We start from the raw sequence: 17677 nt of genomic DNA on the forward strand, positions 1-17677 counted from the left end.
ACATTTATATAATATCAGTTATCAGTTATCAGTTCTTACTAATTTAAATTGCTATCATGCGGATAATGATATGAAAGATGTACCTGTTTTGAATGCCACCTGGGAACTTTGAGCTGCTAAAGTTGAAAATGATAGATTTGTCGTTGGCAAGAAAGCAATATCACTGTCCTTTTGTGTTTCGCTTGTTGTTGGTATTAATGTTCCAAAAGCATTAGTTGTCACAGGATTTGAAATTGTAAAAGATGATGTAGTAGTTGTACATGAGCGGGAGAATAAATTGGACAAAAATGGTGGAGATGTATTAGGAAATATTGAATTAGTAGATTTAGCAGATGTATTAAATGATGATGAACCTGTGGTTGAGCTTTCAGAACTAGTTTTCAATGCAGAAGATCCGAAAATAGAAGTACTAGCACCAAATACAGATGTCATTGCAGTATTTGTATTTGTTTTTGGTTGAGTGTTGAAACTATTTGAAAATATTGATTCAGAATTATTTGTACTGACACTAATGGAAGTAGGCTTATGTAATCCAGAAGAATCTTTTTTCCACGTTCCACCAAAAATATTCTTTCCTGTATTATCTAATTTTGCCATTCCAAATATGGATGCTGTAGGTGTTGTAGACGATGTCATAAATGAAAAAGATGTAGTCGATGATACTTGTCCTTGAGAATTAGTGGGACTGCAGATTTTTAAATTTTCAGGTGTTAAAGTATCAGATGTAGATTTTTGTATCTCATTTGTAGTAGATGTAGTTTGGGGCATTACAAATGAAAAACCAGTTTTCTTATCACTTGATGTGATCGTATTAGTATTCCCAAATGATATACTTGATGTAGTTGTTGTAGGGAGAGAATTCGTTGCAAATTGTGATGTGGTTGTACTATGCAATCCAGACTTGAAAATGGAAGAAACAGTTATACCAGTATTTGAAACAGGTGTTTGAACAGTTGTGACTTCATTAGATGCGGGACTTAAATTAATAGATTTTGAAAATAACTGTATCCCAGATGTAGTAGTCAAAGGTTTTTGATCCCCTACAGGTGTTTTTGATGTAGATGTTGCTTTTTCAGAATTTCCGTCTGAAAATAACGATACATCCGAATATTCTTTACAGCCTCTACATCCAGGGCAATCTGGCTTTTGTTTGTACGCATAGAAGTTTTCTGGAAGTTGAAACTTTAATGCAGCTTGTTTTTCTTCAGGTGTTACTTTCATCTCGTACAGAACCTCAATATCTCGTGTAGGTGAAACTTCGGTAAATGCTTCTACTTTCGTTTCAGCAGTTTTTTCAATGGATGGGAGCTCCATCCTTGATTTGTCAATTACATCTTTGAAATCGTTAGCAATGTCGGATGTTTTAAAACGACACGCAAAGAGAGTGGGTTCGATTTCTCCTTCGCTATAATCAGCAGCATTCCACATCCATGTTTTCTCATCTTTCGGCTTCAATTCCAAATTTGGAAGCACGAAATGATTTAAACACAGCTTTAATATTTGTTCTCGTCTCATTACTAGTCGCAATTTGCCCGTTTCCTTGTGTCGTAATAATTTTATGTCGCCTAAACCACGTTCTTTCCATTCATTTACCGATTTATCGTATCTAAACAACTTCGCTCTATGACTATAAAGGACTTCTTCTTCTTCTTCACCTGTTTTAACTTCAATTTTATCTGGTAATGGAATTATTGGTGAAAAATGAATGTCATCGCTTTCCACCACTTCCTCTTCACTATTTTCTTCTTCACCAGACTTTGTTGGTGATGATTTAGACACAAAATTGAACCCAAACGATTTTCCTGGTGTTCCAAAAACAAATTTTGCATTTGATGTATCTGTTTTATCATCAGATTTTGTAGCTATCAAAGATGTAGATTTAGAATCTATAGAAACATCATTAGAGGTAGGTAAACGAAATGAAAATCCACTTGTACTTTTCTTAGTAGTATCTTGTGGAATACCAAACGTAAATGTGGGTGTAACTCCAGAGGAACTTGTACTTATCTGAAAACCATCAGTTTTTGGTTTAGGTGGAAGAGACAGATCTTTTGGTGTGTCACAAGCAACACAATAATTACTTTCAGCTGCATTAACAATATCGCAACATTTACATTTCCACGAGCCAGCAGGTGATTTAAACATTTGTGAAAGAGGTATTTGACTTGATGCAATTGTATTTGAGATATTTGATTTATTCGATACAGAAGAACGTGGTTCTTCACAAGCTATACATTTTGCATTCGATTCAGTATTTCTTGTATAGCAAGCATTACATTCCCATGATCCTGCTGGTGGCTTAAACATTTCAGACAAGGAAGTCTGTATTTTGTTTGTTTGTGTATTTTGAAGAGTTTCTGGTTTTTTTAAATTTTCTGCTGTAATACAATTGTTTACCATCTTCTGCTGATTGTTAGTAATTGTGCTATAGAATTGAGATGCCTGACTGGATGTTTTAAATGTTGCTGCAAACATTCCTATTTTGTTGTCTAACCCATATTGTAGACTCCAATTGACAACTGTGTTACTACTACTTTTTAGTGTAAATGGGCATTTTGCAAAAATATCATAATTATAACAAATTTTCAAACTATTTTCATCTCTCATTAATAAACGAATTTTGTTCGTTTTTGGATTCCATAACATCTTTATTTGTCCAGTACCTCTGTTTTCCCATTGTTTGGCATCACTGTTGTAATACTGAAGGCTAATCTTTTCACTGAATAGCATTTCTTCATATTCAGTTTGTTCAGGAGACCTGCCTACATCTTGAATACCCACAAGAGCAGAGACTGGAACAGTAGAATTTGCAGGAGCAAGAGCAGGAGCAGGAGCAGAAGCAGGAGCAGAAGCAGAAGCAGGAGCAGAAGCAGGAGCAGGAGCAGGAGCAGGAGCAGGAGCAGGAGCAGGAGCAGAAGGTCTTCTAAGTGAAAATTGAGGAGTGCTAACAGAAGTATTTTCGCTAGTAACAACAGTACTGATTGATTGTGAAGATGAAATTGACGAGTTATGAACACTAACAGTTGGTACTGTTGTAACCCCTGATTGAGAAGTTGTAGTTGCTTTTGTAAATGGAAAAGTAAACTGTGGTGCAGCTATTATTCCAGTAGTCGAGTTTTTTTGTGTCATAGTTGCAAAACTTTCAGCATTCGTTACAGTCTTATTAAATGTAAAACCAGCAAATGGACTAACTTCTGACTTAGTAGGAACTTTTGAAGATTCTGTAGTGGTTGTTTTTTGAATAATTGGTGTTGATGTAAATGAAAATCCACCAATAACTGTTGTAGGTACATTAGTTTCTAATTTCTCTGATGTAATGGTTTCTGTCACATCAATAGATTGTTTTTGAACAGTTTGTCCAGAAACAAATGGTGTTTGTTCTATAGCTTTTAAATCTGATTTTGTTTTCTCCGACTTTTTAATATTACTTGATGTAGTACTAGCTTTGGTTGATGTTTTATCAATACTTTCAATTATTTTCTCAGATGTAAGACTTGCTACAGCTTTATCAAAATGTTCCTTAAAGGAAATACCTTCTTCAACAGTCTTAAATCTGATACAAAACTTTTCTAGGTTTAATTCCCCATCAGCAAAGTCATGTGCAACCCAAAACCACGCCTTTTCATTATTTGATTTAGCAGTTAACTCCATATCTGGCACAAGATAATGATTTGCACATACTTTTAATACTTGTTCCCTGCGCATAAGTAAACGAACTTTTCCTCCTTCATTTTTAAGTAATTTGACGTTTCCTATACCACGTTCTTTCCATTCATTATCCACGAAACGGTAAAGTTTAGCTCTTGCACAAAACAGTACCTCTTGACCCTCTTCTCCAGTAGTAACTTTAACTTCTGCGGGTAATGGTATAACAGGAACAAAATCCGGAATTGGATCATGTTCATGATCTGAACTATTTGGAGATCCAGTTGAACAGATAGTATCTTGTTTTGATGCCTCTGATACAGAAAGATTTGCTGGAGTAGTTGTAACAGTATTTGATAAAGGCGGTAAGTTTACTGTTGTTGGTATAGTAGCTTGGGAAGGCATAGAAATTTGATAACAATGTGGAGCAGATTGTTCTGTGGTAACTGGAGTAGAAGAACTACTTTGTCTGAAATGTGGAGGAATCGTTACACTAAGTGTTGGCTGAACAATTGGTGCTGTAGTTGGAAGTGTATCAGAAGTGGTAATAGCAACATTAACTGGTGGAATTTTATTTACAGGAGCGTCTTTTATAGTCGATTCTGGCTTTGATGTTTCTACTTTTTGCAGTGGAATTTGCAATGATTGATTTGTTGGTGGCATAAATAAGCTTTGTTGAAGAATGTTTTCAGGCATTTTTGATCTCGTATTAGGATACAATACCGGCATTGAATAAACATTTGGTGGGTATAAAGAAGGAATAGCTTGTGCATTTGGATCATTAAATGACATTCCTGCCGGATAATATCCTTGAAAAGTAGCTGAAGGATATACCAACTGAGAATATGGATGTCTATGAGAAGATTGAAACATGTTCCCGGATATCGAAGATGCGGGACCTGATTGATTTGCGTTGTAATTCAAATCATTGTAATCATCTTCGTTTAAAATGCACAAATCTTCTTCTAGATTCGGATTAACATTAACATTAATCTGAGTACGTTGTTTCTGAAATTCTTTTCGTAATTCTGTTACTTCTTTTGCTAATTTTTCGACTTTCTCCATTACTGTTTTGTTCAATTCCAATATAGCTTTATTTTGCTCTGCTATCGATTGTATCTTACTATCCTTTGCATGAATCATTTGATTTAGTGAACGAATTTGAGCGTCAAGACGTTCAGGACTCGGACGTGCCTCAGAGCGATTCCGAGATAAATCCAATATATCCTGATGTTGTGCTCTACAAGGAGTGCTAGACTGTTTTGGTGTACGGTGTATGTTTTTTTGTGGTGTACTCAGAATATTAATTGAAGCATTTAATCCCGTTAATGTTGATATTTTTGTAACTGCTTGATCAACAGCACTATGAGCAGAAGAATAACTTTCATCCGACATTCCATCGCATTCATTTCTGCTTAAATCACCTCGTGATAAGTCTGGATCAATCCTTTTCAATTTATTTTCAACATTGGAAATATATGTGGAAAGTAATAAGTTTAAAGGATGTTTCGGATCTGTACCTGGACTGCGTAAGCGATCTAATGTTAGATAAAAACATTCTCTTGCTTTTGAAAGCATGATTATATGTTGTGATCTCATTTCAGATGTTAAACTTTCCTTGGGTATAGAACTGATGATCTCATCTGCAAGTTTTTCATACATTTGACCCTGTTGAACTGAAGCTTCTGGACATTTCAAAGCCTGTAACGCATCTATTGCTTTTTCATATTGTTTGCTGCGTACAAATCGTTGAGCTAGAAGCAATTTACCTTCTTCTAAAGCTTTAATTATTTCTATATTATTCATTTCTTTTTCTTGATAATTAAAAAATTTAGAATTAGTTATACGAATAACTTGATTATTTTGTAATCTTTCGAGAAGTGGTATTGCAGCTGACCAATACATCTCAGATCGTGCTTCTAAATATGGTATATCATTATTTTCTTGATCTATTTCTTTCAATGTCTCTGCTCTATAATGAAATATTCGTGCTAAATGAACTAAAAGAACAGGATGCAATCCGTGATTTCCAAGGCAACGTACTACTTCTAAGCCTCTCTGTAATTCTAATCTCAATTCTCCAACATCTTCGTCCAATGGCTTTTGTTTATCCATAGAATATACTTTATAAGCATAAGACCACCACTGTTCTTGGGCACTAGTACAAAGAGTGTTAGTAAGATCTGCGGGCAATGTAGGTAATTTTTCAGGATTTAAAAGCCCACTCAATTTCTGTTCTTCAAGTACAGAAGAAGTGTAGATAGCAGCATTTAAAAATGCATCAATATCGAGACGACTTAAACTTTCAGGAGCTGCCTGGTGTAAGTTATACACAGAAAACTGTAATTCACAGAAAACACGTGACGTTTGATTTGGATGCGGCCCATTATCTTTATTTTGAGAGGCGTGGGGCCGAGCTCTTAAACCAAGCCAAACTTGATGGTGTAATGAATCTGGCCATACTTCTTCAGATATTTCATCAAATCTTTTTAGTTCATTAAATGAGCATAAACGTAATGGTGGATTTGAAACTGAAGAGTTCACGAAATATGATGTTGTTTTACCATCTTGATACAATCGACTAATAAAGATTCTTTGATATACCCGTTCTCGCCATGAACTTGTACAAAATTTATCGATTTTATCTAGTAATTTCTTAGTATTATCTCGAGCATAATCTTGAAGTACATGACCTGCCTGGCTACATCTATATGATCCTTCTCTATACCAAACATGTACTAGATTCTTAAGTCTATCTTTTAAATGCATAGTCCATACAGCAGTAGGATCTATAGGTGCTACATGTAATGCAGTTAATAAAAGAGGTCCACACAATCTGCCTGCTTCAGACCAACTATCTTCACCAGCCTTAGTTTTACGTAAAATTAAACATGCTAAATGGAAATGTAATTGACCCCACATGTGTAATAACATGTGTTCAATAAAAACAGGATGATTAGAGAAGTTCTTTGATTTACATTCATGTAAACTTTGATCAAAACTGCAATATGAATGTTTTAATTCAGTAATATTAGTTATTTATATATATATATATATATATATATATATATATATATATATATTTCTAATAAAATATATGACTGCTAGTACAAATATACTTACTTAAATACTGCCTGTGTAATATCTGTTATACTTTTTCTAATAACATTACTCTGTTCTTTAAGACAAAGTGCTGCATATCTTTCTAACACAGAAATATAAAATATCCAAAATGTCCAATCTGACTGTTTACTCTCTTTACACTTCACAAGCAATTCAGTTAATGATTGATACCAAATGATATTATTTCTATGACACTGTGTTGCCTCTATCTCAGTTGCTTTATTATATGCATCTTCAAGCCTATGATTTCCTACATAATACTTGAGCAACTTCACTTGTAGATGCACATCTGTTTGTCTCACTGATAATTCAGCTAAAAAATAATCATTACATTATTATAAATAAATTAAATTAAATTGTACAAAATCATTTAATTATATAGTAGAGATTTTATTACGTACATATAATAAGTTTTTCTAAATCATCATCATCACCACTTGGTGTTTTTAAAGTCAACAATTTTTCCTTTAACTCAAAAACTATTTCATGATGTGGAAATTTCTTATCTGCTCTTTCTACCCAATATTTTATCTTATTTATATCTGTATTAATATCCATATCAGACAACAGCTCACATACTAAAAAATATTATTAATATGTGAGTTTAAAGTAAGAAATAATAAATTCAAAATATTGAATTATACCTTTTAAGAGAAGATCATCCTGCTTTGGTTCTAATTCAAGAGATACTTTATATCTTACAAAGGCTGCTTCTTTCTGGCCCAAAGCTTCAAGAGCTTGACCTAATAATTTATGAGCTCCTGCAGATTTATCTCTTATTTCCAAATAATTTGAAACATATTTTTTTGCAGATTCATAATCTCCAACTTGATAATATAATTTTGCAATATTATAACATCGAAGCTTTTTCTTGAAAAAGAAATGCAGATATTATGTATAAAATATATTAAAAATACAAATTTTCATGATAACTAAAAAAATTACTAATTACAAAGTATTGTAAACATCAAAAAAGAAAAGAAAGAAAGAAAAGGCAAAAACAAATATATTAGAGTAAATAAATATTTACACAACTGAATTATTTAAAAAATATTTGAATAAGTATAAAAATGTTTTTTAAAGACATATAAAATCAAAATTTGCTTCAAGTCGCAAAAAACCGTTAAACCATTATATAGGGGTTAGTGCATGTGCATGTATGTATCTTTTTCATAATCAAGTCAAGGCCTTCAGTGCTATACAATTTGACATTAGATAGAAATATTATGAGTTAGTATGCATAAAAATGCATTTGAAATAAAATAAAAGATAATTTCAAGAAATCATTAAGTACTTAAATATAAAAAATTAATAAATATTTGGACAACATTTAGGAACAACGTTTTCTTCTGAAAAATAACCTCACCTCTCCTGAGTCTTTAAGTTTGATAAAAATGTTCTTCACGTGTCGGTCAACATCCTTCTTCGATCGAAACATTTTCAGAATATAGTACAAAACTTCCCTTAATGGTCGCTAAAAAAAATTAACAGATAATATTCGATTATAATGAAATTAGAAATACCGTTATATAGTACGCACTCCACAATGAGACTTTCTCTCATACCACAAATCGCTTTCAAACGGTCTTATCTGAACGACTCTCATCCAAATCAGAAATACTAAGTTAAGTGGTGCCCTCTGATATAGTTCCGGAATGATTTAAAATATATATAATTATTTACAAGAGATATTTACAGTATGATACTTGTTTAAATTATCTCCAAAAACCAAATTTTTCGTGCTTTAAATTTAATATATATTAATCACTGATCATACATTACAAATCATTGTTGCATCACTTATTGCAATCAGTGCAAAGTTAGAAGCAAAATTCAAAACGCAAAACAGACAGCCAACAGGAAGGATTAAACAATATAAAATCATAAAATGCCATCTTTCAGGAGTATAACAAGCAATCTTGTACCTGAAAGTATCTAGATATACAATACCCAACCAATGTTTATCATTTTGATAACATAACAGTTTTCAAAGATTAGTGTTATGTATATATTTTGTTACTTACAGAAACAAAAACTAATATTGCATAAAATGAATATAAATAAAATATTATACAATTGTAGGATGTTTATTCTCAAATTAACGCAAATATTAAAAGTATTGTTAAAATTATATACGAAATACTTTATTGATATCAAATATAAAAATAATGTAAATATATTATATCACAGCGAAAATTTCTTGGTGGTTTCTAAACCATACGATATGTGCATTAATAGTAATAATCGTGAAAAAAAGGTATGGAAAGAACATTTTTAAATTAGAAATAGTATACTTATTAGTTTGATAAATATTAAAATTTTTAGGATACACTGCAATTTGAATTAAAAAAAATTTTACCAAAATTAGTCAATCCAAATTTATTTCATGAATTTCATTTTGTACATAGATTAGATTATGTGACAAGTGGTGTGATATGTATTGCATTAAATAAAAAAGCAGCTCGAGCTGCTTCTAATGTATTCGAAGCAAGAGCAGCCAAAAAATTTTATCTGGCATTACTTCATGGACATATTAACGAACCTTACTTAATCATAGATAAAGCAATTGGTTAGTAATTGAAACACAACAATAATATCAATTTGTGAAAAGCTATTTATTAACAATAACATTATTTTATTAGGGATTGATGCTAGAGAAAAGAAGGGAAACCATAAAATGTGTACCAGTGATAACTTATTTTGTGAGAAACCAAAAGAATCATATACAATTCTTATAGTATTAGAAAGAGGTTTCAGAAATGGAAAACCAGCTACTAAAGTACTATTATGTCCTGGTACAGGTAGAAGACATCAATTAAGAGTGCATTGTTCATATATTGGTCATACTGTGATTGGAGATTACACATATAGTGAGAGAAAAGATATAGAGCCTTATCGAACATTTTTACATTCCTTCAGGTATTATATACATAACATATACATATACATATAAAGATTATTTATGTATTTATATTTGCTTCCTCATTTTTGAAGACTTATATTGAACAATGAAATGGAAAATTTAGATATAAGAAGTACAGATCCATTTGTAGCTTCTGATCCAAGAAATCAATGGTCACCAACAAATATTGCTAGGATATTAGATGAAGATATATTTTATGACATTTATAATCTCTTGCAATCAAATAAACATTAAACTTTTATTTCAATTTGTTTTATTCAACCTATTGCTTTTATCCCATATCCTTGTATTTCGAATGAAATAGTTCTTTCTGATAAATTTGATGACAATTTGACACAAGCATATCTCATACTACCTATTCTGTAAAACTGTATGGAATTAGTTATCATACTTAACCAAGTTATTCCCAAAGACGGTCGTACACTCAAATAATCATTAGATATATTACTCTGCATAATTGTTGTTACCTGTATATAAATTGTCTGTAAGCTATTTATGCTATTGAATTATTAATTACTATATACAGAATTTATCTTTTTTTACCTGATTAATGCAAACTACACAAATGTCATTTTCACATAATTTATGTAACTGTTGTCCAATTGTTCTCAAACTTTTTGCTCTTTTATTAGATTCATCTTTCCAATCTTCTACTCTATATGGAGCAGCAATTGAATCTATAATTATTAATCCTATCTTTTGTACAGACATTAATATTGGAATTCTATGAAGCAAACATATCTCCAGTTCCTCCTACAAGGTAAAAAAAAATATTGTATTAAAAAGTTAATGTATTAAGTTAAAAAATATATTATAATTACAATAGTTGATATATGTTCTACAAATATTGAGTCACCATTTATTCCATATTTTTTAGTAATTTCCAGTTTCTGTATCAATTCCTGTAATCTTCGTGAGGGAAATGTACATTCAGTACAGATATATACTGCACCTACATTAATTATTAGATGTACTTAAAACGAATGTATGAAAAAGAATTGGAAAGTGAGGAAGTACTAATATTCATTTATAATTTTATAAATAATTCAATTTGTAAAATACCAGCAGCAAAGCCACCTTCTGTTGTAGGTAACTGTACTGTCAGGCATAATTGTAAAGCTAATTGTGTTTTTCCTGTACTTGCAGCTCCATAAATTTGTGTAATTCCGCGAGTAGTGATACCGCCTTGGAGTAAAGTATCAAATTTCGGACAACCGGTTGTGAGAAATTTTTCACGTTCCTTTATTATTTTTGCGTTAACTAATTTCGTGAAACAGAATGAATAATATAATTCATTGAAATCATAAGATGCAACAAAAATAAAATTTTAATACCAAAATAGTTCTCCATTATATTTTTTATTTTAAAATATTTGCTAAATGATTCACTCTTGTAATAATGATCCAATCCACGATCATATAAACAGATCTGGACACTCATATATTGAAAGCATAGACGAAACTGTCCATCTTTTGAGTCAAAAAATCAAGTGGAAAGCAAGAAAAGGTCTTGTTTTGCGCATGCGTGATACGTATATACATATACACATATAGATACTATGAATGCCTCAGATAGAGGCCAAGCCACTCTACTCATCTCTGTATGTCGCAGAATGAGACCTTTTCTTATCTTCCATCTTAATTTTTTTCGATTCAAAAGATGGACGGTTTCGTTTATGCTTTCAGTATATGAGTGTCCAGACCTGTTTACATGATCATGCTTTATACATTATACAATAGGGTAATATATTACAAAGGATGCAGTATGTATGCTAAATTTTAGTAAATGGGAAAACATATTTTTATTATCTTTTTTTAATTTTTGAAGATAAATATGTAAGAAATTAATGTTTACTTTCATGTAATGTCTCTGTATTTTGAATTTCTTCTAATAATACTTTAACTATTATTTTTTTTTTAAGACCTTTTCTTTCCTCTTTTTTATATGTTTCTTTATTTTAGTTTTTCTCTTTTCAGCTTGCTGTTCCTTTACTGCCTTTTTTCGTGCCTTTAATCAAATATATATCATCAGATATTATATTTCATATTATCACATGTAAATATATTATAAAAGACAATTGTATTACCTTTTTACTGTCTGGACTTTCATGCCGAGGTCGAGCCGAATTAACAAATTTTGGTTCGTTTTCTGTTACATCTTCTTCTTCACTATTTTCATTTTCAGAATCATCAATATCCTCAGATATATCATCTTCCTCTTCCATGTTATTTGTTTTCTTTAAATCTTTACTAAAAATTTCAGGAGTATTAATGGGTTTGGATAAGTCTGATTTTAAACCAACAAGAGTTTTATATATCAAGTCCTCTTTTCCAGATTTAGCAAGATTGATATCACGTTCAATATCAATTACCTAAACATTACATTAAAATACATGTACCTACAATTTGATATACATATACCTAAACATATATGTAAATAATTATATATTTATGTTCCTACAATATATTACCTGACTTAGGTTTTGAGGAATATAAGCTTGCTTAAATACTTGTTCTTCTATTTGTTGTTTAGGATCATCATCTTGTTCTTTCTGTTGTGTCATTTGTTCTGATATTATGTCTAAATACTTATCCATATTCTCTTCGGTTATTGTCGGATCTGTTATAAAGTCAAATAATGTTTTTACAGACATCACAGCTACATCGTTCTTCTTAAAAAATTCTACAAAAATATTAATTTATTTCAAAATTTTTATAAAACATCTCAGTAATATCATTATAAGAAATTCTCATTCTCACCTACCAGTGATATTTGTACAATCTTTTCTAAGAAACTCAAGTGCCATAGGATGATCATGTTCAACTGCTTGTGACACATCTATTATTATAATAGATCCATCATGATACAACATATTATATTCACTTAAATCAGCATGAACAAGTTTGCATTTATTATATAATCTCCATATTGTTTCAACACATTCTCTGTATAATTTCCTTGGTTTAGAAGCAGTGAGAACAACATCTTTCAATTTTGGTGATGGCCAACCATTAGTACCTATGAAGTCCATTAATAGAACGTGACTACGGAGTAAAATTGGTTTTGGAGCATTTACTTCTCCCTGGTAAAGACGAATTAAATTTCTAAATTCTTTCTCTGCCCATGTCCGTACCATCTTTCGCGGATTACGACGACAATATCCATGACGAAAACGAAATTCTCCTGTAACGTATTTGTCTCTATCTTTAAATTGCAAAATTGATGTTTTATATATTTTTATTGCAAATTCTATTCCTGTTTTTGATGTTGCATAATAAACATTAGCTTCCTTCCCAGTTGAGATACATCCATTAATGTGAGCAATTATACCTTGATTTAAAAGTTTGAACAATATCATTCTTGTACGAGGATCTAAAACTTGTTCGACAGTTGCGCGATCATGTTTGTCTTTGGTTCTAAATCTATCTTTTTCACCGCGTTTATCATTTTCAATAAGAAGATTTGTTGCATGTTCTGGTAAAGTTGGGCCTTGATATCTTTCAATGTTAATTTTATTAGCGTAGCGACGAAATAATTTATCTGATGGTTGATAATTTGTAATTTTATTGGAAACATTTTGTGCATTAATACTTTGTGTCTGAATATTTTTCTTAATATTTTTTAAACCAGCTTTACTTTGATTTTTGTCCCAAATAAAATCACTACTTTCTAAATTATCATCATAGTTTTCATTATCTTCTTCTTTTTCACTGTTTGAAATATGCAATTCGTGCACACCTTTGGATAATTGACAATTAAATAACGGTTGACCTTCACACATTTCCGAACTGTAACAAAATTAAGATCAATATTTTACATAAGTTATTACAGAGAATATAATCAAATGATATATTCTATAAGTACTTTGCCTCGATTTTATAAATATTACTAAATTCAGCCATTTGACTATATTTATGCGTGGTGAAATTTCATTTCTTTATACTTACTTTATTTTAAATGATGACAAATATGTAACAAATAGAATGTGAGGATCACGTTTTTTTACAATTTGACATAAAGTAGGTTAAGTATTACTAATATTAAGGCGCATTTAAAATAATATAAGGGGTACACAAATTTAATTAGGTTTAGTCAAGGTGATTTATATGAGCTATCTTTAAAACTATGCTCTCTATAGTCTTTATTATTTATGATTAATTTGTGAGAATATTTTGTTTACATGTACCACTATTTAAATTATAAAGTTGCGAGGGATGAAAGGAAGTAAGACATTAATTATAACTTTTTATTTAAGAATGATTATATTTATTGTAATAATTGAACAATATAGCACAATAAAGATACTTATAATACAATATAATCAAATATTAAAAGTTCTCATATTTCTGAGATATTAAATTTTTAAAATATAAATAAAATATTATATCTTTTAATTTTGTTTAAAATTTGCAGTATTATAAATGATATAATAATTTTTTCAGATTTTATAAACTCATACTTGTTTATAAAAATATTTCGTAGTATGACTGTTGTCATTAAATATTATATTCCAGTGGTAAAAAACTATAATAATTTCATATTTTCATTAATTATGGACATAATCTTTAATAATTGTAAAGAAACAAATTTTAAACATCAACTAATTGTTTTATAATATAAGTTTTGTATTAGTAAAATGTAAAATTTTATAATAATTTATTTTTTCTTCTTATAGGTAATCTGTTACTATTTTAAATATTTAAAGATGCAAAATATTATACAATCTATAGAGCAATGTAATGTTATCCGTTATACATCTTATAGAACTGCAGCAAAAATGCAAATTTTACATAAAGAACTTAATAGTAAGTTTAATAATATATATTCCCATATTGAGTGCTTATTATATTCAGATTATTTTTACACTACTAGAGTAATTATTTTTTTATTATATTTATATTCAATTATAATATATATCTTTTATAGTGCAGTATGTTCAACTAGAATTAATTGCTGGAGTCTTTGAACGCCACAGACTTTCAATTACAGAAAATTGTGTAAATTTAGACCCAAGTGAAATTGAAGATGTTCTTTCTGATATTTATTTTGCAGCATGCAAAGAAAATAATACCAATTTTGATATTGATCTTGTAACAAAACTGGCATTGAATTATATTTTAACTACATATGACAAGTATGTTATTCTATATACTACTGTCAATATATTACTATCTAAATTTGCTAATGAGAATTGAAATAATAAATAATGTTTCACTATCATAAATATTATAAATGTTATAGACAATGTGCTAGGACTGTTTCTGTATTTTCTGTGAAAGTTGCTTTAATACTAATTAGTTCTGGAAGACTACAAGATAAGTACGGATATCTTTATCAACAATTAGCTGATCATAATGCATGCTTATCCAAAGCTAGTTTACATACATTGTTGATGAATATTTGTAAAATTACGGAAATGCTTGGAGAAAGTGCAGCATATGGACCTCAGAATATTCAATCGCATATTGATAAGTGTTTTTCAAAGGTATAATTGAATAATGTTTTGAATACATTTGAGCTATGCATAACTTATAATATTTTACAATAGTCTCAAGGATGTCTTGGAGTTACTGAATCAGAGTTTGCAACGTGGATTATGCAAGAACCTCCCTTGTTTGTTTGGATAACAACATTTAATCGCATAAAGTCTGCAGAAAAGAGTATGCACATATTATATTTTAAAATATTTAATGATATATTTCAGGAAAATGAAAAGGAAATAATAGATATTGTTCTTTCTTTCAGTCATACATAATGTTAGATGCTCATATTGTAAAACAACTCCAATCCAGGGACCACGTTATACATGTCTAAAATGTGCAACATATCATCAATGTCAACACTGTTTCTTATATGACAAAATATCTGGAAAACATAAATTGAAGCATCCAGTTCGTGAATTTTGTACCAAGGTACAATTTATAAAATTCAAGCCTTCAGTTATGAGTTATTTCTTCATGGAAGATATGTTTCAATGTTTCACCAGCATTACACCTAGTTTCATCAGAGGTCAAATACACTGATGTTGCAATCTTAGTAAAACGTTGGAACATGTCTTTCATAAAAACACAGCTTATATACAGAAGTCTTTATTTTAAAAATTGTATGATATTAGACTGTAAAAGTCTCAAATCTGTGATTATGTTAATATATTTAATTATCTTTGTATAAAATGTTATGCATAATGTTTTTTCAGACTTCTAATCGAGAATTAACAAAATTAGTTATTGAATTAATAAGAAACAAATTGAGATTATGTCCTGCTAGATCCATCGAGTTAAATATTGATGATCAAATTCCACATATAAGGTTGTAGTCTGAGACAATATTACTATATATAAATATATTTTATAAATTCCATATCTTTCTTTTTAAATATCTGTTGTAGTAATGAAATAACACATACGGATTGTGAATCAGTAAGAAGTACAATGAAAAGACGAGTTTTAAATGATCCCCAAAAAGAACTACAAAGTATAATTACTCATTTGGAAGAAGAAAATAAACAATTACAAATTGAGTTACTTGATATACAGGGCACTAAAGCGGAAAGACTTCAGCGTCATAGAGTTACAATCGAATCGCAATTACAACGTCTAAAGCTATTAAAAGTATATTGTATATTTAATAAATGATATTATTATTGAGATCTAATGAAATAACATGAATGTTTCTTTAATTTTTTACAGAAATGTTTGTTTACTGATAAAATTTGTATGCCTCGAGTAATTAATTATATGCAAAGTACACCAATGGTTCCGCCTCTTCCATCAAGATTAACACCTTTGTCTATAAATTTTGAATTGAGTCCAATTATTCGACAAGAAAATGTAGAACAAATTTCAAATGTGAATGATACAGATATATTACAATCAAACGATTTTAATCCAACTGGAGATTATGTCAATAAACAAAATCACGATGTTATTATTGATTCTGCAGAAGCATCTACAAGCTTAGGATTCAGTAATGTATTGGAACCTACTCAAATAGAATTAAGTACATGGATCGGAGGTATGTTGTATTATTGTTTTATTATATTTCGAAAAATGAAATATCTTGTAGAACGCTAAATGATTTGCAACTTTATTTATTTATGTATATTTAATTTAACTTCTCATTATTAGGTACAAAGAAATTAGAAATGAACCCATCCGATAGTGGTTTTTCTCAATGGTTGGGTTCTAACAATTCGGATAGTAAAGAAGAATATCCAATGAAAACTATGACAGCTAACACTGAAAATGAATCGTCTTTACCAATATCTGATTCTCTTATAGGTATTCACAGAGATAATACACCATCATCTTTACAAAGACCTGATAAACATTCACAACATAGTAGTTTGCAAAATATTCAAGGTGATCTAAATGACATACTAGATAGATTACAGAATATGGTTACAGACGATCGTTTACTTGACGGTAAATTACTATACTATAAATAATACATGCTACTTTATATCAATATTTTTACATAAATGTTTGCTTTAGATTCCTATGTTGCTAGTGACAATTGCAAATTGAAACGTGCTACCACAGAAATGGAAGATTTATTAACGGGACTTATTCAAGGTATGGAATCCCGCAAAAGTAAGCTTACTACTATTGTGTAGTAAATTTATTCATTACAATTATTATTCTCTGAAATTTCATCGTAAATAATTACACAATATATATTTCCGTCCATAATTATTAAATATTTATAAGGTGTTGATATTAATTATAATAAAATATGTAGTGTAAATGTAATATGTAAAAATAATGTACAATTATGGCAACATTAAAGTAACTTTTTACAAAAATTAAAAAATGTATGAATCCTCAGTTTTTCAATATTATGATATACATCTTTTTAAGTCTACTTTAAATGTAAATTTTAAAAGTATGAGACAAGCATACAAAATAAATATATATGTCAAAAGAGTAGTATGTTGACTAATAAACTTTTCTCAGAAAATTTCGATTGTTTTCTTCTTTTTGCTAA

The 17677-nt window shown here is 29.8% G+C and overlaps 5 protein-coding genes across 12 annotated transcripts in view; 2 read left to right on the forward strand and 3 right to left on the reverse strand.

Moving 5' to 3' along the window:
* The window catches only part of LOC132908549 (E3 SUMO-protein ligase RanBP2-like), a 42968-nt gene extending 34456 nt beyond the window's left edge, over positions 1 to 8512 (reverse strand). For 4 of the 5 annotated variants that reach the window (XM_060962621.1, XM_060962619.1, XM_060962620.1 and 1 more), the window contains exons 1-6: positions 8309 to 8512; positions 8135 to 8242; positions 7413 to 7638; positions 7170 to 7346; positions 6769 to 7081; positions 84 to 6646 (exon numbers count right to left, since the gene is read on the reverse strand). In XM_060962621.1, the coding sequence (XP_060818604.1) occupies positions 84 to 6646; positions 6769 to 7081; positions 7170 to 7346; positions 7413 to 7638; positions 8135 to 8242; positions 8309 to 8374 (7453 nt within the window). In that variant the 5' untranslated portion in view covers positions 8375 to 8512. The remainder of the gene's footprint in view (positions 1 to 83; positions 6647 to 6768; positions 7082 to 7169; positions 7347 to 7412; positions 7639 to 8134; positions 8243 to 8308) is intronic. The other variant, XM_060962622.1, reaches the window with a different exon arrangement.
* A 27-nt stretch (positions 8513 to 8539) lies between these two features.
* LOC132908577 (RNA pseudouridylate synthase domain-containing protein 1-like) lies at positions 8540 to 9932 on the forward strand. 3 transcript variants are annotated; one of them, XM_060962690.1, is made up of 5 exons: positions 8540 to 9025; positions 9094 to 9337; positions 9411 to 9470; positions 9570 to 9687; positions 9763 to 9932. In XM_060962690.1, the coding sequence occupies exons 1-5, from the start codon at positions 8771 to 8773 to the stop codon at positions 9923 to 9925; spliced, it is 840 nt and encodes a 279-aa protein (XP_060818673.1). In that variant the 5' UTR covers positions 8540 to 8770; the 3' UTR covers positions 9926 to 9932. The 3 variants fall into 3 exon arrangements, with proteins under 3 accessions (XP_060818673.1, XP_060818672.1, XP_060818674.1); XM_060962691.1 differs by having other exon boundaries at positions 8724 to 8884; positions 8959 to 9025; positions 9411 to 9687; XM_060962689.1 differs by having other exon boundaries at positions 9411 to 9687.
* On the reverse strand, positions 9365 to 11162 carry LOC132908582 (DNA repair protein XRCC3-like). Its single transcript, XM_060962697.1, has 5 exons — positions 11026 to 11162; positions 10754 to 10951; positions 10513 to 10643; positions 10235 to 10444; positions 9365 to 10158 (listed from the first exon to the last, which is right to left on the reverse strand). Exons 1-5 carry the CDS (start codon positions 11129 to 11131, stop codon positions 9949 to 9951), a joined length of 855 nt encoding a protein of 284 aa, XP_060818680.1. The 5' UTR covers positions 11132 to 11162; the 3' UTR covers positions 9365 to 9948.
* Positions 11031 to 13770, reverse strand: LOC132908559 (serine/threonine-protein kinase RIO1). 2 transcript variants are annotated; one of them, XM_060962643.1, is made up of 5 exons: positions 13639 to 13770; positions 12455 to 13479; positions 12162 to 12373; positions 11778 to 12062; positions 11031 to 11698 (listed from the first exon to the last, which is right to left on the reverse strand). In XM_060962643.1, the coding sequence occupies exons 2-5, from the start codon at positions 13470 to 13472 to the stop codon at positions 11597 to 11599; spliced, it is 1617 nt and encodes a 538-aa protein (XP_060818626.1). In that variant the 5' UTR covers positions 13473 to 13479; positions 13639 to 13770; the 3' UTR covers positions 11031 to 11596. The 2 variants fall into 2 exon arrangements, with proteins under 2 accessions (XP_060818626.1, XP_060818625.1); XM_060962642.1 differs by lacking the exon at positions 13639 to 13770 and adding an exon at positions 13556 to 13608.
* Positions 13771 to 13809: 39 nt separating this feature from the next.
* On the forward strand, positions 13810 to 17503 carry LOC132908557 (dystrotelin-like). Its single transcript, XM_060962638.1, has 11 exons — positions 13810 to 13915; positions 14367 to 14496; positions 14618 to 14825; positions 14933 to 15176; positions 15240 to 15351; positions 15437 to 15603; positions 15888 to 16000; positions 16080 to 16302; positions 16381 to 16705; positions 16819 to 17115; positions 17185 to 17503. Exons 2-11 carry the CDS (start codon positions 14397 to 14399, stop codon positions 17304 to 17306), a joined length of 1911 nt encoding a protein of 636 aa, XP_060818621.1. The 5' UTR covers positions 13810 to 13915; positions 14367 to 14396; the 3' UTR covers positions 17307 to 17503.
* Positions 17504 to 17677: the final 174 nt, after the last annotated feature.

The sequence above is a fragment of the Bombus pascuorum genome, chromosome 7 (assembly GCF_905332965.1).
Source record: "Bombus pascuorum chromosome 7, iyBomPasc1.1, whole genome shotgun sequence".
NCBI lineage: Eukaryota > Metazoa > Arthropoda > Insecta > Hymenoptera > Apidae > Bombus > Bombus pascuorum.

Excerpts from the sequence above, each read along its gene's own strand:
- LOC132908557 (XM_060962638.1), top strand. The coding sequence starts at position 14,397 with ATGCAAAATATTATACAATCTATAGAGCAATGTAATGTTATCCGTTAT. Across the intron at positions 14,826-14,932 it reads ATTTTAACTACATATGACAA|ACAATGTGCTAGGACTGTTT; the intron begins GTATGTTATTCT and ends TAAATGTTATAG. Across the intron at positions 17,116-17,184 it reads AGACGATCGTTTACTTGACG|ATTCCTATGTTGCTAGTGAC; the intron begins GTAAATTACTAT and ends TGTTTGCTTTAG.
- LOC132908582 (XM_060962697.1), bottom strand. The coding sequence starts at position 11,131 with ATGAGTGTCCAGATCTGTTTATATGATCGTGGATTGGATCATTATTAC. Across the intron at positions 10,644-10,753 it reads AGAAGGTGGCTTTGCTGCTG|GTGCAGTATATATCTGTACT; the intron begins GTATTTTACAAA and ends TAATTAATGTAG. Across the intron at positions 10,159-10,234 it reads GTGTAGTTTGCATTAATCAG|GTAACAACAATTATGCAGAG; the intron begins GTAAAAAAAGAT and ends ATTTATATACAG.
- LOC132908559 (XM_060962642.1), bottom strand. The coding sequence starts at position 13,593 with ATGGCTGAATTTAGTAATATTTATAAAATCGAGGCAAA. Across the intron at positions 13,480-13,555 it reads ATTTATAAAATCGAGGCAAA|TTCGGAAATGTGTGAAGGTC; the intron begins GTACTTATAGAA and ends ATTTTGTTACAG. Across the intron at positions 12,063-12,161 it reads TTCCTCAAAACCTAAGTCAG|GTAATTGATATTGAACGTGA; the intron begins GTAATATATTGT and ends TGTAATGTTTAG.
- LOC132908577 (XM_060962689.1), top strand. The coding sequence starts at position 8,771 with ATGTATATATTTTGTTACTTACAGAAACAAAAACTAATATTGCATAAA. Across the intron at positions 9,026-9,093 it reads GTAATAATCGTGAAAAAAAG|GATACACTGCAATTTGAATT; the intron begins GTATGGAAAGAA and ends TAAAATTTTTAG. Across the intron at positions 9,688-9,762 it reads ACATTTTTACATTCCTTCAG|ACTTATATTGAACAATGAAA; the intron begins GTATTATATACA and ends TCATTTTTGAAG.